Source organism: Saccoglossus kowalevskii, chromosome 5 (genome assembly GCF_978046115.1).
Source record: "Saccoglossus kowalevskii chromosome 5, keSacKowa6.1, whole genome shotgun sequence".
Taxonomy (NCBI): domain Eukaryota; kingdom Metazoa; phylum Hemichordata; class Enteropneusta; family Harrimaniidae; genus Saccoglossus; species Saccoglossus kowalevskii.
Genome location: NC_140645.1, coordinates 1,311,790 through 1,328,940, shown reverse-complemented (window position 1 = coordinate 1,328,940; position 17,151 = coordinate 1,311,790). Strand labels below are relative to the sequence as shown.

Below are 17,151 nucleotides of genomic sequence, written 5' to 3'. Positions count from 1 at the left end.
TGGTCATGTCAATGTAAAAGTACATAGGGCTGGCAGGATAAGGGTTAAATCTTATCTGGTCATGTCAATGTAAAAGTACATATGGCTGACAGGATAAGGGTTAAATCTTATCTGGTCATGTCAATGTAAAAGTACATAGGGTTGGCAGGATCAGGGTTAAATCTTATCTGGTCATGTCAATGTAAAAGTACATAGGGCTGGCAGGATATGGTTTAAATCTTATCTGGTCATGTCAATGTAAAAGTACATAGGGCTGACAGGATAAGGGTTAAATCTTATCTGGTCATGTCAATGTAAAAGTACATAGGGCTGGTAGGGTAAGGGTTAAACCTTATCTGGTCATGTCAATGTAAAAGTACATAGGGTTGGCAGGATAAGGGTTAAATCTTACCTAGTCAAGTCAATGTAAAAGTACATAGGGCTGGTAGGGTAAGGGTTAAACCTTATCTGGTCAATGTAAAAGTACATAGGGCTGGTAGGATAAGGGTTAAATCTTATCTGGTCATGTCAATGTAAAAGTACATAGGGCTGACAGGATAAGGGTTAAATCTTATCTGGTCATGTCAATGTAAAAGTACATAGGGCTGGCAGGATAAGGGTTAAATCTTATCTGGTCATGTCAATGTAAAAGTACATAGGGCTGGTAGGGTAAGGGTTAAATCTTATCTGGTCATGTCAATGTAAAAGTACATAGGGTTGGCAGGATCAGGGTTAAATCTTATCTGGTCATGTCAATGTAAAAGTACATAGGGCTGGTAGGGTAAGGGTTAAATCTTATCTGGTCATGTCAATGTAAAAGTACATAGGGCTGGCAGGATAAGGGTTAAACCTTATCTGGTCATGTCAATGTAAAAGTACATAGGGCTGGTAGGGTAAGGGTTAAATCTTATCTGGTCATGTCAATGTAAAAGTACATAGGGTTGGCAGGATCAGGGTTAAATCTTATCTGGTCATGTCAATGTAAAAGTACATAGGGCTGGTAGGGTAAGGGTTAAATCTTATCTGGTCATGTCAATGTAAAAGTACATAGGGCTGGCAGGATATGGTTTAAATCTTATCTGGTCATGTCAATGTAAAAGTACATATGGCTGGCAGGATAAGGGTTAAATCTTATCTAGTCAAGTCAATGTAAAAGTACATAGGGCTGGCAGGATATGGTTTAAATCTTATCTGGTCATGTCAATGTAAAAGTACATGGTGCTAGCAGGATGAGGGTTAAATCTTATCTGGTCATGTCAATGTAAAAGTACATAGGGCTGGCAGGATATGGTTTAAATCTTATCTGGTCATGTCAATGTAAAAGTACATAGGGCTGGCAGGATAAGGGTTAAACCTTATCTGGTCATGTCAATGTAAAAGTACATGAGGCTGGTAGGGTAAGGGTTAAACCTTATCTGGTCATGTCAATGTAAAAGTACATAGGGCTGGTAGGGTAAGGGTTAAATCTTATCTGGTCATGTCAATGTAAAAGTACATAGGGTTGGCAGGATCAGGGTTAAATCTTATCTGGTCATGTCAATGTAAAAGTACATAGGGCTGACAGGATAAGGGTTAAACCTTATCTGGTCATGTCAATGTAAAAGTACATAGGGCTGGCAGGGTAAGGGTTAAACCTTATCTGGTCATGTCAATGTAAAAGTACATAGGGTTGGCAGGATAAGGGTTAAATCTTACCTAGTCAAGTCAATGTAAAAGTACATAGGGCTGGTAGGGTAAGGGTTAAACCTTATCTGGTCAATGTAAAAGTACATAGGGCTGGTAGGATAAGGGTTAAATCTTATCTGGTCATGTCAATGTAAAAGTACATAGGGCTGACAGGATAAGGGTTAAATCTTATCTGGTCATGTCAATGTAAAAGTACATAGGGCTGGCAGGATAAGGGTTAAATCTTATCTGGTCATGTCAATGTAAAAGTACATATGGCTGACAGGATAAGGGTTAAATCTTATCTGGTCATGTCAATGTAAAAGTACATAGGGTTGGCAGGATCAGGGTTAAATCTTATCTGGTCATGTCAATGTAAAAGTACATAGGGCTGGCAGGATATGGTTTAAATCTTATCTGGTCATGTCAATGTAAAAGTACATAGGGCTGGTAGGGTAAGGGTTAAACCTTATCTGGTCATGTCAATGTAAAAGTACATAGGGCTGACAGGATAAGGGTTAAACCTTATCTGGTCAATGTAAAAGTACATAGGGCTGGTAGGATAAGGGTTAAATCTTATCTGGTCATGTCAATGTAAAAGTACATAGGGCTGGCAGGATAAGGGTTAAATCTTATCTGGTCATGTCAATGTAAAAGTACATATGGCTGACAGGATAAGGGTTAAATCTTATCTGGTCATGTCAATGTAAAAGTACATAGGGTTGGCAGGATCAGGGTTAAACCTTATCTGGTCATGTCAATGTAAAAGTACATAGGGCTGGTAGGGTAAGGGTTAAACCTTATCTGGTCATGTCAATGTAAAAGTACATAGGGCTGACAGGATAAGGGTTAAATCTTATCTGGTCATGTCAATGTAAAAGTACATAGGGCTGGTAGGGTAAGGGTTAAATCTTATCTGGTCATGTCAATGTAAAAGTACATAGGGTTGGCAGGATCAGGGTTAAATCTTATCTGGTCATGTCAATGTAAAAGTACATAGGGCTGGTAGGGTAAGGGTTAAATCTTATCTGGTCATGTCAATGTAAAAGTACATAGGGCTGGCAGGATAAGGGTTAAACCTTATCTGGTCATGTCAATGTAAAAGTACATAGGGCTGGTAGGGTAAGGGTTAAATCTTATCTGGTCATGTCAATGTAAAAGTACATAGGGTTGGCAGGATCAGGGTTAAACCTGGTCTGGTCATGTCAATGTAAAAGTACATAGGGCTGGTGGGGTAAGGGTTAAATCTTATCTGGTCATGTCAATGTAAAAGTACATAGGGCTGGTAGGGTAAGGGTTAAATCTTATCTGGTCATGTCAATGTAAAAGTACATAGGGCTGGCAGGATATGGTTTAAATCTTATCTGGTCATGTCAATGTAAAAGTACATATGGCTGGCAGGATAAGGGTTAAATCTTATCTAGTCAAGTCAATGTAAAAGTACATAGGGCTGGCAGGATATGGTTTAAATCTTATCTGGTCATGTCAATGTAAAAGTACATGGTGCTAGCAGGATGAGGGTTAAATCTTATCTGGTCATGTCAATGTAAAAGTACATAGGGCTGGCAGGATATGGTTTAAATCTTATCTGGTCATGTCAATGTAAAAGTACATAGGGCTGGCAGGATAAGGGTTAAACCTTATCTGGTCATGTCAATGTAAAAGTACATGAGGCTGGTAGGGTAAGGGTTAAACCTTATCTGGTCATGTCAATGTAAAAGTACATAGGGCTGGTAGGGTAAGGGTTAAATCTTATCTGGTCATGTCAATGTAAAAGTACATAGGGTTGGCAGGATCAGGGTTAAATCTTATCTGGTCATGTCAATGTAAAAGTACATAGGGCTGACAGGATAAGGGTTAAACCTTATCTGGTCATGTCAATGTAAAAGTACATAGGGCTGGCAGGGTAAGGGTTAAACCTTATCTGGTCATGTCAATGTAAAAGTACATAGGGTTGGCAGGATAAGGGTTAAATCTTACCTAGTCAAGTCAATGTAAAAGTACATAGGGCTGGTAGGGTAAGGGTTAAACCTTATCTGGTCAATGTAAAAGTTCATAGGGCTGGTAGGATAAGGGTTAAATCTTATCTGGTCATGTCAATGTAAAAGTACATAGGGCTGACAGGATAAGGGTTAAATCTTATCTGGTCATGTCAATGTAAAAGTACATAGGGCTGGCAGGATAAGGGTTAAATCTTATCTGGTCATGTCAATGTAAAAGTACATATGGCTGACAGGATAAGGGTTAAATCTTATCTGGTCATGTCAATGTAAAAGTACATAGGGTTGGCAGGATCAGGGTTAAATCTTATCTGGTCATGTCAATGTAAAAGTACATAGGGCTGGCAGGATATGGTTTAAATCTTATCTGGTCATGTCAATGTAAAAGTACATAGGGCTGACAGGATAAGGGTTAAATCTTATCTGGTCATGTCAATGTAAAAGTACATAGGGCTGGTAGGGTAAGGGTTAAACCTTATCTGGTCATGTCAATGTAAAAGTACATAGGGTTGGCAGGATAAGGGTTAAATCTTACCTAGTCAAGTCAATGTAAAAGTACATAGGGCTGGTAGGGTAAGGGTTAAACCTTATCTGGTCAATGTAAAAGTACATAGGGCTGGTAGGATAAGGGTTAAATCTTATCTGGTCATGTCAATGTAAAAGTACATAGGGCTGACAGGATAAGGGTTAAATCTTATCTGGTCATGTCAATGTAAAAGTACATAGGGCTGGCAGGATAAGGGTTAAATCTTATCTGGTCATGTCAATGTAAAAGTACATAGGGCTGGTAGGGTAAGGGTTAAACCTTATCTGGTCATGTCAATGTAAAAGTACATAGGGCTGGTAGGGTAAGGGTTAAACCTTATCTGGTCATGTCAATGTAAAAGTACATAGGGCTGACAGGATAAGGGTTAAATCTTATCTGGTCATGTCAATGTAAAAGTACATAGGGCTGGTAGGGTAAGGGTTAAATCTTATCTGGTCATGTCAATGTAAAAGTACATAGGGTTGGCAGGATCAGGGTTAAATCTTATCTGGTCATGTCAATGTAAAAGTACATAGGGCTGGTAGGGTAAGGGTTAAATCTTATCTGGTCATGTCAATGTAAAAGTACATAGGGCTGGCAGGATATGGTTTAAATCTTATCTGGTCATGTCAATGTAAAAGTACATAGGGCTGGTAGGGTATGGGTTAAACCTTGTCTGGTCATGTCAATGTAAAAGTACATAGGGCTGGTAGGGTATGGGTTAAACCTTGTCTGGTCATGTCAATGTAAAAGTACATAGGGCTGGTAGGGTATGGGTTAAACCTTGTCTGGTCATGTCAATGTAAAAGTACATAGGGCTGGTAGGGTAAGGGTTGAATCTTATCTGGTCAAGTCAATGTAAAAGTACATAGGGCTGGTAGGATGTTAAGTAAACAAAACCTACCTTGAGTTGAACACTCATGAACCAAATTGAACTCTGGAACTGAGTAGACCTGTCACATTTTTATTATTTTATAAATGTGATTAAAATGTTGTCAACTACATGAGGGTGTTACTTCATTTTTAATAATGTTGTGTCAGAATCATAATTTTTACAGTATCATCCAAGAAGATAAACCATTAATCTTCTTTCAATAAACTAAATTGATACTCAGGTGCTCTGGGAGAATGCACGGATGTGATTAGTTTTCTAATTTACATATTTAAAATAAATGCACTGCTATACAATCAAATTTACTGTTTTTGTAACTATAATATTACCTACTTTAAAATTGTGAATCGCAGTGCTTTCATAGTTTTCTTCTCAAACAGCAGACCTATAATAGTCTAAATTTTGCCCATTAATTACAGTAAGCATTAATATTTAATAAATTGTTATTTTTTTTACAGTTGTTGTAACCTCAGTAGAGACTGTGTATCATGTAGAGACAGGAGACACTGTGGTGTTAGAGTGCAGTTTAGACAACCAAGGAGCTGATTTTCCATATGTCATAGAGTGGTATAAACGTACAATTGATGTGCCAATATTTATTAAGTATGGTAACTATCCAGCTCACATTGATCCCCAGTTTGAAGGAAGAGCTAGTTTAATTAATGATGTTTCATTACGTATTGAAAATATTCAAGCAGATGATGATGGCTTCTATGACTGTAGAATTGGATTCCTAAATGGACAAAATGACAAACTGAAAAATAACACATGGGTACAGCTGATTGTCAGTGGTAAGAATTGTTCTTTCAGTACACACTAAAAAATAACACATGGGTACAGCTGATTCCGTGGTAAGAATTGTTCTTTCAGTACACACTAAAAAAATAACACATGGGTACAGCTGATTCAGTGGTAAGAATTGTTCTTTCAGTACACACTAAAAAATAACACATGGGTACAGCTGATTCAGTGGTAAGAATTGTTCTTTCAGTACACACTAAAAAATAACACATTTGTACATGTTGCATGCAATAGACAAGATAAATGATATATAATAAATGTGCTGTCAAAAAGCACTGTATGGTTAAATAACGAATTCTGAAGGGATAGATTGTTACAATGTACATCACGAAATATTATTTTTTACGCTCTATCCCCCTCTCCATTCAAGTTACTGATTTATACATTGTGTTTTCAGATACTTTGCTACTTGCATGCTACAAGTCATAATTCATGATATTAAAACTTTCTTTTTCTTCAGCTCCACCAACTTTCTCTGAAACCTCGCCTTCAAGGGTGACTTTCACACCTGGAAGTGATATGGTTTTGCATTGCCAGGCAACAGGAAATCCACCACCATCAGTATTGTGGAAGAAAGGTGGTACTGTATTAGTGACATCATTAAGAACAACAGTGACTGCTAATTCTTTGACTGTGCATAAAGTTGGTCCTTCTGACAATGGAGCATATACATGTACAGCACAGAGTAGTCAGGGATCATCTACTCATACTATAAGGGTTGTTATAGAAGGTGAGATAAATTTATAGCACAGAGTAGGTAGGGATCATCTACTCATACTATAAGGGTTGTTATAGAAGGTGAGATAAATTTATAGCACAGAGTAGGTAGGGATCATCTACTCATACTATAAGGGTTGTTATAGAAGGTGAGATAAATTTATAGCACAGTGTAGTCAGGGATCATCTACTCATACTATAAGGGTTGTTATAGAAGGTGAGATAAATTTATAGCACAGAGTAGGTAGGGATCATCTACTCGTACTATAAGGGTTGTTATAGAAGGTGAGATAAATTTATAGCACAGAGTAGGTAGGGATCATCTACTCATACTATAAGGGTTGTTTTAGAAGGTGAGATAAATTTATAGCACAGTGTAGTCAGGGATCATCTACTCATACTATAAGGTTTGTTATAGAAGGCGAGATAAATTTATAGCACAGAGTAGATAGGGATCATCTACTCATACTATAAGGGTTATAGAAGGTGAGATAAATTTATAGCACAGTGTAGTCAGGGATCATCTACTCATACTATAAGGGTTGTTATAGAAGGTGAGATAAATTTATAGCACAGAGTAGGTAGGGATCATCTACTCATACTATAAGGATTGTTATAGAAGGTGAGATAAATTTATAGCACAGAGTAGGTAGGGATCATCTACTCATACTATAAGGGTTGTTATAGAAGGTGAGATAAATTTATAGCACAGAGTAGGTAGGGATCATCTACTCATACTATAAGGGTTGTTATAGAAGGTGAGATAAATTTATAGCACAGAGTAGGTAGGGATCATCTACTCATACTATAAGGGTTGTTATAGAAGGTGAGATAAATTTATAGCACAGAGTAGGTAGGGATCATCTACTCATACTATAAGGATTGTTATAGAAGGTGAGATAAATTTATAGCACAGAGTAGGTAGGGATCATCTACTCATACTATAAGGGTTGTTATAGAAGGTGAGATAAATTTATAGCACAGAGTAGGTAGGGATCATCTACTCATACTATAAGGATTGTTATAGAAGGTGAGATAAATTTATAGCACAGAGTAGGTAGGGATCATCTACTCATACTATAAGGATTGTTATAGAAGGTGAGATAAATTTATAGCACAGAGTAGGTAGGGATCATCTACTCATACTATAAGGTTTGTTATAGAAGGTGAGATAAATTTATAGCACAGAGTAGGTAGGGATCATCTACTCATACTATAAGGGTTGTTATAGAAGGTGAGATAAATTTATAGCACAGAGTAGGTAGGGATCATCTACTCATACTATAAGGATTGTTATAGAAGGTGAGATAAATTTATAGCACAGAGTAGGTAGGGATCATCTACTCATACTATAAGGATTGTTATAGAAGGTGAGATAAATTTATAGCACAGTGTAGTCAGGGATCATCTACTCATACTATAAGGATTGTTATAGAAGGTGAGATAAATTTATAGCACAGAGTAGGTAGGGATCATCTACTCATACTATAAGGATTGTTATAGAAGGTGAGATAAATTTATAGCACAGAGTAGGTAGGGATCATCTACTCATACTATAAGGGTTGTTATAGAAGGTGAGATAAATTTATAGCACAGAGTAGGTAGGGATCATCTACTCATACTATAAGGATTGTTATAGAAGGTGAGATAAATTTATAGCACAGAGTAGGTAGGGATCATCTACTCATACTATAAGGGTTGTTATAGAAGGTGAGATAAATTTATAGCACAGAGTAGGTAGGGATCATCTACTCATACTATAAGGATTGTTATAGAAGGTGAGATAAATTTATAGCACAGAGTAGGTAGGGATCATCTACTCATACTATAAGGGTTGTTATAGAAGGTGAGATAAATTTATAGCACAGAGTAGGTAGGGATCATCTACTCATACTATAAGGATTGTTATAGAAGGTGAGATAAATTTATAGCACAGAGTAGGTAGGGATCATCTACTCATACTATAAGGGTTGTTATAGAAGGTGAGATAAATTTATAGCACAGAGTAGGTAGGGATCATCTACTCATACTATAAGATGAGATATGTGTGCAGTGCTGAGAATCGGGGATCATCTATGCATATTTGGACTGTACATGTACATGTGTTTACAGTGATCACACATTTTTAGCAAGGATAATAGTATCAAGAAATATTGATATTTAAGGTATCTTCTTATTGCTGTAGTATTAAATATTAATTTAATGTATTTGATATCATAGGTGCACCACACTTTGTGGTGATGCCAGCTAATTTAACAGTTAATGAAAATGCTGAAGCAATATTAGAATGTGAAGCGGAAGGATCACCATCCATAATAACTTATCATTGGTTTAAAAATGGCAATGAGATAGAATCCTATTCTAATATGAGAGAGCGATTAGAGTATTTATTGGATGGTACATTATTAATACATAGTGTACAACCGAGTGATGAAGGATGGTTTACATGCAGACCGACTAATGGTGTTGGAAACCCACCTGTAGCTACTGCTTATTTACAAGTCTTATGTGAGTATTCACTCTTATCCAATATGTTTTTGTCATGTATAACAGAATAATAAGTTTTTGTCTATGACACAGACTCTCTAAATGATCTGCATAAATAAAAAAAAAAACTGTTCCCAGCTTTATTCTGACTATGCCCAACTGCGCCCTGAGTGCATCCTAACTGCCCGCCTGTGCCCCGACTCCCAAATGCGTTCCGACTGTGCCCAAATGGGTCCCCCGACTGTGCCCGACTTGAACAAATATTTGAAATAATTCTAATTAAAAATCTAAATGGGACAATTAGCTAAGCAACTACAAACTACAACTTTGAAAGTTACTTAATTATACTGAATCTAAAACATAGAATTTCTGTCTCTAGATTCCGAACAAGTAATCACAGCCTAGCAATAGAAAAGGGTAGACATACCCAACCTAAAATTTCTTTGGAAAACAGGATTTGTAAACAATGTACTTTAGCAGACATAGAAGATGAAATGCATCTCCTCATCAAATGCCCAAAATATCACACACTGCGAATGGACATATTCTCAAATATACAGTTTCCTGATGAAACAAAAACTGACCAACAGAAATTTACATACTTAATGAAAAATTCTAACACAAATGTAATCAAACTTGTTGGAGAATTTATACACAGCTCGTTCTTAATGAGAAACGAGAAAGATACTTAACAAAAACACTAAAATCTATCATTTATTATTTGCTATAGTTATTTTGTTATTTTGTTTTTTTTAATATCTTACTTTTGTTGCTATAAACTGATGGAAACACTGTATTTCTAAGGATGCAATAAATTATCTTTATTTAAGCAGGTACTTATCTCAGTACAGTCTTTCCTTCCTGTCCATTATTTTGTGTTGATACTTTGAATGCTATCAATTTTCAGTTCAATGATTAATGTAACAATTTTCAATAAATAGGAGCAAACATTTATTATGTTTTTGTTTTGAAAGTGTCACATAGTTATTTATTTTGACTTTTATGTTTGTTTGGAAAAGTTACAAAAATGGCCATTCGTAGGAAGCCATATTAAAGCATTATTAGTCCCCGCTCGGACGCAGTCCGAAAATGGGGACTTATGTTTTGCCCTGTGTGCGTCCGTCCGTCCGTGCGTCCGTGCGTCCGTGATCACCTGTATCTCGAACATGCATGGACCGATTAAGTTCAAACTTCACTCATACATCACACATTATATGGGACATATGCACATGCATTTTTTTCATGATCCGATTAACGATAGCCGAATAGTGGCCATTTTAAGGCCGAAAATGCATCAAAATCGCACATTTTCACCATTCCGGACCCGGATCTCAGTTATGCATGGACGGATTTTGTTCAAATTTGGTACATACATTAAGCATAATAGGACCTTGATGCACGTCTTTTTTTTTTTTTTTTGGATCGGGTTCGAAATGGCCGACTGGCGGCCATTTTGTTTTAAAGAATTCAGTTCTGGATCCGTATCTGAGACATGCTTGGATTGATAGAGTTCAAACTTCACACACACAAGGTACATCATGTCACAAATATGTATGTGCATTTGTTTCATGATCTCATTAACGATAGCCAAATGGCGGCCACTTTAAGGCCGAAAATGCATTGAAATCGCACATTTTCACCATTCCGGACCCGGATCTCAGTTATGCATGGACGGATTTCATTCAAATTTGGTACATACATTAAACATAATAGGACCTTGATGCACGTCATTTTTTTTTTCGGATCAAGTTCGAAATAGCCGACTGGCGGCCATTTTGTTTTAAAGAATTCAGTTCTGGATCCGTATCCGAGACATGTCTGGATTGATCAAGTTCAAACTTCACACACACAAGGTACATCATGTCACAAATATGTATGTGCATTTGTTTCATGATCTCATTAACGATAGCCAAATGGGGGCCGCTTTAAGGCCGAAAATGCATTGAAATCGCACATTTTCACCATTCCGGACCCAGATCTCAGTTATGCATGGACGGATTTCATTCAAATTTGGTACATACATTAAACATAATAGGACCTTGATGCACGTCATTTTTTTTTTTCGGATCAAGTTCGAAATAGCCGACTGGCGGCCATTTTGTTTTAAAGAATTCAGTTCTGGATCCGTATCCGAGACATGTCTGGATTGATCAAGTTCAAACTTCACACACACAAGGTACATCATGTCACAAATATGTATGTGCATTTGTTTCATGATCTCATTAACGATAGCCAAATGGGGGCCGCTTTAAGGCCGAAAATGCATTGAAATCGCACATTTTCACCATTCCGGACCCGTATCTCAGTTATGCATGGATGGATTTTGTTCAAATTTGGTACATACATTAAACATAATAGGACCTTGATGCACGTCTTTTTTTTTTTCGGATCAAGTTCGAAATGGCCGACTGGCGGCCATTTTGTTAAAGAATTCAGTTCTGGATCCGTATCCAAGACATGTCTGGATTGATCAAGTTCAAACTTCACACACACATGGTACATCATGTCACAAATAGATATGTGCATTTGTTTCATGATCTGCTTAACAATAGCGGAATGATGGCCATTTTAAGGCCGAAAATGCATCAAAATCACGTATTTTCACAATTCCAGAACCGGATCTCAGTCATGCATGGATGGATTTTGTTCAGATTTAGCACAATGTGTTGTACATATGCAGGTGCATTTCGGTCATGATCTGCTTTGAATGTATATGTCACTCAAATATGAACGGAACGGGGACGTGTCATTGACAATGACTTGTTTTCCTAATATCAATGATGCATTTCCTATTTTTTACATCACCTTTGTATATCAATGATGCATTTCCTATTGTTTACATCACCTTTGTATATCAATGATGCATTTCCTATTGTTTACATCACCTTTGTATATCAATGATGCATTTCCTATTGTTTACATCACCTTTGTATATCAATGATGCATTTCCTATTGTTTATATCACCTTTGTATATCAATGATGCATTTCCTATTGTTTACATCACCTTTGTATATCAATGATGCATTTCCTATTGTTTACATCACCTTTGTATATCAATGATGCATTTCATATTGTTTACATCACCTTTGTATATCAATGATGCATTTCCTATTGTTTACATCACCTTTGTACATCAATGATGCATTTCCTATTGTTTATATCACCTGTGTATATCAATGATGCATTTCCTATTGTTTACATCATTCTCCTCGGTGATTCATTATACAAAAAAACATGATATTAAAAAATGCTAAAAGTTGGCAAATTATGTCTTTCTATCTCAGCCATCATTATGACTTAGATTAGATGTGTCATCAGTGATAACAAGCCATCATTATGACTTAGGTTAGATGTGTCATCACTGATAATAAGCCATCATTATGACTTAGGTTAGATGTGTCATCAGTGATAATAAGCCATCATTATGACTTACGTTAAATGTGTCATCAGTGATAACAAGCCATCATTATGACTTAGGTTAGATGTGTCATCACTGATAATAAGCCATCATTATGACTTAGGTTAGATGTGTCATCAGTGATAACAAGCCATCATTATGACTTAGGTTAGATGTGTCATCAGTGATAACAAGCCATCATTATGACTTAGGTTAGATGTGTCATCAGTGATAACAAGCCATCATTATGACTTAGGTTAAATGTGTCATCAGTGATAACAAGCCATCATTATGACTTAGGTTAGATATGTCATCAGTGATAACAAGCCATCATTATGACTTGCGTTAAATGTGTCATCAGTGATAACAAGCCATCATTATGACTTAGGTTAAATGTGTCATCAGTGATAACAAGCCATCATTATGACTTAGGTTAGATGTGTCATCAGTGATAACAAGCCATCATTATGACTTAGGTTAGATGTGTCATCAGTGATAACAAGCCATCATTATGACTTAGGTTAGATGTGTCATCAGTGATAACAAGCCATCATTATGACTTAGGTTAGATGTGTCATCAGTGATAACAAGCCATCTTTATGACTTAGGTTAGATGTGTCATCAGTGATAATAAGCCATCATTATGACTTACGTTAAATGTGTCATCAGTGATAACAAGCCATCATTATGACTTAGGTTAGATGTGTCATCAGTGATAACAAGCCATCATTATGACTTAGGTTAGATGTGTCATCACTGATAATAAGCCATCATTATGACTTAGGTTAAATGTGTCATCAGTGATAATAAGCCATCATTATGACTTAGGTTAGATGTGTCATCAGTGATGATACGCATAAAATAAAGACAACAATTTGGTTAAGCCCAGGATGCACATGTTGAGGACTATATATGCATCCTTTGAGATGTATAAATAAAAGGTTAGCATAGCCACTGTAAAAACTGCATGGTCTGCATGGTCTAAAAGTCACCATTTTCATGGATGTTTCTTCTGTGTTTTGTGCTGACCATATATTTCTATTTGTACAGCATAAAGGAAAAAAGCAAAGTAACTGTCATGGATCATTTGTTTTAATGGAAGCCAATTATTTTGAGGCAGACACATAATGACTTGTAAAAAACTTTGATTATTGTAAAATCATTGTCATTCATGACTTATTGTTGGTTTGACATTTATTTGTGGGTGGTCACTTGGTAATTAATGATTCAATAAAATAAATGTTGTCAGCTGTTATTAAACTAATGTTGTAATCCCATGTAGTTGCTGCATATGTGGATGAGATGCCAGCACACACCTATTAAACTAATGTTGTCTTCCCATGTAGTTGCTGCATATGTGGATGAGATGCCAGCACACACCTATATCCCAATTGGATTGAAAGGAACTATTACATGCAATATAAGGGCTAATCCGCCATTCACTGAGGTAGTTTGGACCAAGGATTGGGTGCAGTTAGATAATTTAAATGGTTACAATATAGTTGCTAATGGTAATTTGGTCATAATGGAAGTGGGATTACAAAATGAAGGACGATATACTTGTACGCCGTATAATAATCTTGGCAGTCGTGGTGAATCCCTGCCAACTAATGTACATGTAAGAGGTAAATCTACCTTACTGGTTCTAATTAAAACCCATTCTCAGATAAACCACACCCGACCCACTTTTGGGGGTAACAGTCCACTATGCGTTCATGACTTTCATCATTCCTTAAACTGTCTATTCATAAAAGCTGATTATTAGATATTGTTTGACTTTTCTGGTAATTAAATTACAGCATGGATATCAACTGCTGTGAATATGGTGTAAACTATGTGTGAAAGTGAACCAGTGAAATTCATTCCACAAAAGTTTACCTTTCAAAAATTTTTGATCACCATTAACAGATCAATAATTGACTTTTGCATTGCATTACAAGAATGCTGTTCTATGTGCCCACCCTCTAAAACCCTGGGTGTTATGTCAAATGAGTATGGTATGATATTTTAGCAGAACTCCAAACCATACTCGGTGTAGGGTTTAAGTTTTCTTATGATGGATCTTTTTCCAACACATAATTTGTTTTTTTAGATCCTCCTGTATTTATAACTAGACCAAGATCTATATACCAAAGAGAGCTGGGTCAGCAAGTCACCTTCCAGTGTGCAGCTCAAGGAGATCCCAAACCAACTATTAAATGGACGAAGGTGACAGTTGTTTTTATACACTGTTAAATCTTATTACATGCAATTTCTCTCAAACATTTCTCTTCAAAACATGTCAGTGTAGTTCAAAAAAAAATTGAACATGATTGAAATTGAAGCATAATAGAAATTATTGCTATTTTATATTTGTGAGCTTTAGGGATCATACACTGTGGCATCATTGTTTACATTTTTGTCAACTATCATATGAATGTTTGATACCAAATGTCACGTAAGCTTGTGTTCTGCAATAACATTGCCTATAAGTTCTTTTATTAACAGAACACATACATGTGTAATAACAACAGCACACAACACTGTTATTTTATTTTCAAGTACAAGTGATAGGTTCTTGTCAACCAATGTAAGCAACTGAGGAAGCTTATTATTCGCATTCTTCAGATTATTCAACAATTTGAAGTATGTAAATGTATGGAAAAACGGCCATTGCGAGTGTCGCTGCGAGTTCACAATGGCAAAAAAACAGTCGACTGAGAGTTCACAATAACACATAAAACAAAAGGCTGATTTATATTGTTGAGCATTGCTGCAGTGGAAAATAGAAAACAGTTTGAAACGTTGTGTGAACCATCAAAGTTTAGCCGACTGTCAACCAATGGTAGATGTGGATTCACGCAACCCTGCTGTTACATTGTACCAAACATGAAGCGGAGAGATTTGACACAGCGTAATAAAAGTCAAACTCTCTTGCGAGGACGTTTCATTTGGTGAATTATTTGAGGGAAAAAAACGTTGTGACAGGATGTAATTCACAGCGTTCCACACAGCCATTGTATTCATAGTTTGAATTACAAAACGACCCGAATGTGGCGTGCAGTCTGCAGACAGTGATACGTCTCACCGGCAAACTGCACTGCAATCTGAAATACAAATATAAAAACCTGGGCGTGATTTTATTTTTGTTGTCCCGTTGCTCCATGGTCTAACCTATGATTGTTGCGAAAAAGTCAACTCGGTTCCCGGGGTAGTTGTTTATTTGAGGTGTTACTAATCACTTCCATGTGTTGCAGAAACCCTCGTAATTTATTTATTTACAAGCTAACACTAATCACCAGAAGTCAGAGATGCTTCAATAAAATATTGATCAGAGCTACGCAGACACTCCGTAAAGACAGAACTTATAACGGAGCTAATACGTATACTGTTACGTATCATATATATTTGCCATCCTCTTATCGTTGAACTATATCGTTATTACCATGTGGATACATATATTTTTCATGTTATTCAACCATAACTTCGCTTCTTTTTATCTGATTTATTTCATTGTTGTATGTAATTATCAGTGTCTTTTATCTTTAGTTATGTTATCAAGATTGAGTAGTTGCAGCCAAATTTCCTATAGATTTATTCCGTTTTCGTGACACAAAGAAACACATTTTGGCCTGTAATCAGCCATTTCTATCATTTTACATAAGTGTGTTCTCCCTGATTGGCTCAATTAAAACAACCAATCATATTAATTGACGCCAAGGATTGAAATTCTTGTCTTTAAATAGACAAAGAATGTTAATTAGGACAGACTTCATTCTTTGTACTCTAAGTGATACATTGTTCCAATTCGTCCTAGCGTATGTAGTTTTTCAACTAGCTTTATCTCTTTCCTGCACAACCGAATAAATGTGTGTTACCTATTAGATCATTGCACATTAGTATACCATCTACTGCTTGATGTATCTACAGTCTATCTGGTGAGATTTAAAGATCCTATACTGTTTGTGGCAGTTTCCCCCACAAACTACGATGCCACGGCCATGACCGGTAATATATGCACGCACGCTCTATATGGCGCTGGTGCGTTCGCTATGGTAAACAATAAGCAAACTCTTCACTCTCGGTCGCAGCAAAATTGTAACATTACTGACTGGCGACATAAATACTGATGCATAGAAATAGTAAAGATAATATATATTTGAGACGATGTTTCGTGAAAAATACGGTTAGAAAGCTACACATCAAAAGATCAAGTTGAGTTCATCGCCTGCTACAAATGTATGTGAATTCACGTCTGTGATTGGATAATCATTTGACACGTTGGTGAGATCCCATGCCCAGTTGATAAGTTTTATTTTTAGCATATAGTTTTTTCCCGAACGATTGTTTTCTGCATATGGCTCGCGATCGATCTTTTTTCGATGAGATAGTTGTTGGGTGTTTACTAACTACATACTTCAAGTTTCAGAAACAGATCATATAGGACTATGTGCATTCGTCATGACACAAAAACTGAACAGGAAACATCGAAGCTACGTTTGGAATTGACCTACATTTACTTCCCATGGTATGGGCGGAGCTTAGTTTTTTAGCTCCGCTGTCGACTTTGTCGAGCGGAGCTTATCATATGAGTGATTGTCCGTCGTCGTCGTCTGTCGTCCGTGTCAATGTTTTACTTTTTCGACTTCTTCTTGAAAACTACAAGCCTGAATGCTTTGATACTTGGTGTATATGTACCTTGGGTAG

The 17,151-nt window shown here is 36.6% G+C and overlaps 1 protein-coding gene across 1 annotated transcript in view; it reads left to right on the top strand.

The window, feature by feature from the left end:
* Positions 1-17,151, top strand: part of LOC102810268 (protein turtle homolog B-like) — a 73,625-nt gene that overhangs the window by 37,785 nt on the left and 18,689 nt on the right. Inside the window, exons 2-6 of the mRNA XM_085499035.1 lie at positions 5,521-5,853; positions 6,324-6,593; positions 8,801-9,088; positions 13,812-14,090; positions 14,558-14,673. Coding sequence (XP_085355161.1) covers positions 5,521-5,853; positions 6,324-6,593; positions 8,801-9,088; positions 13,812-14,090; positions 14,558-14,673 — 1,286 coding nt within the window. The remainder of the gene's footprint in view (positions 1-5,520; positions 5,854-6,323; positions 6,594-8,800; positions 9,089-13,811; positions 14,091-14,557; positions 14,674-17,151) is intronic.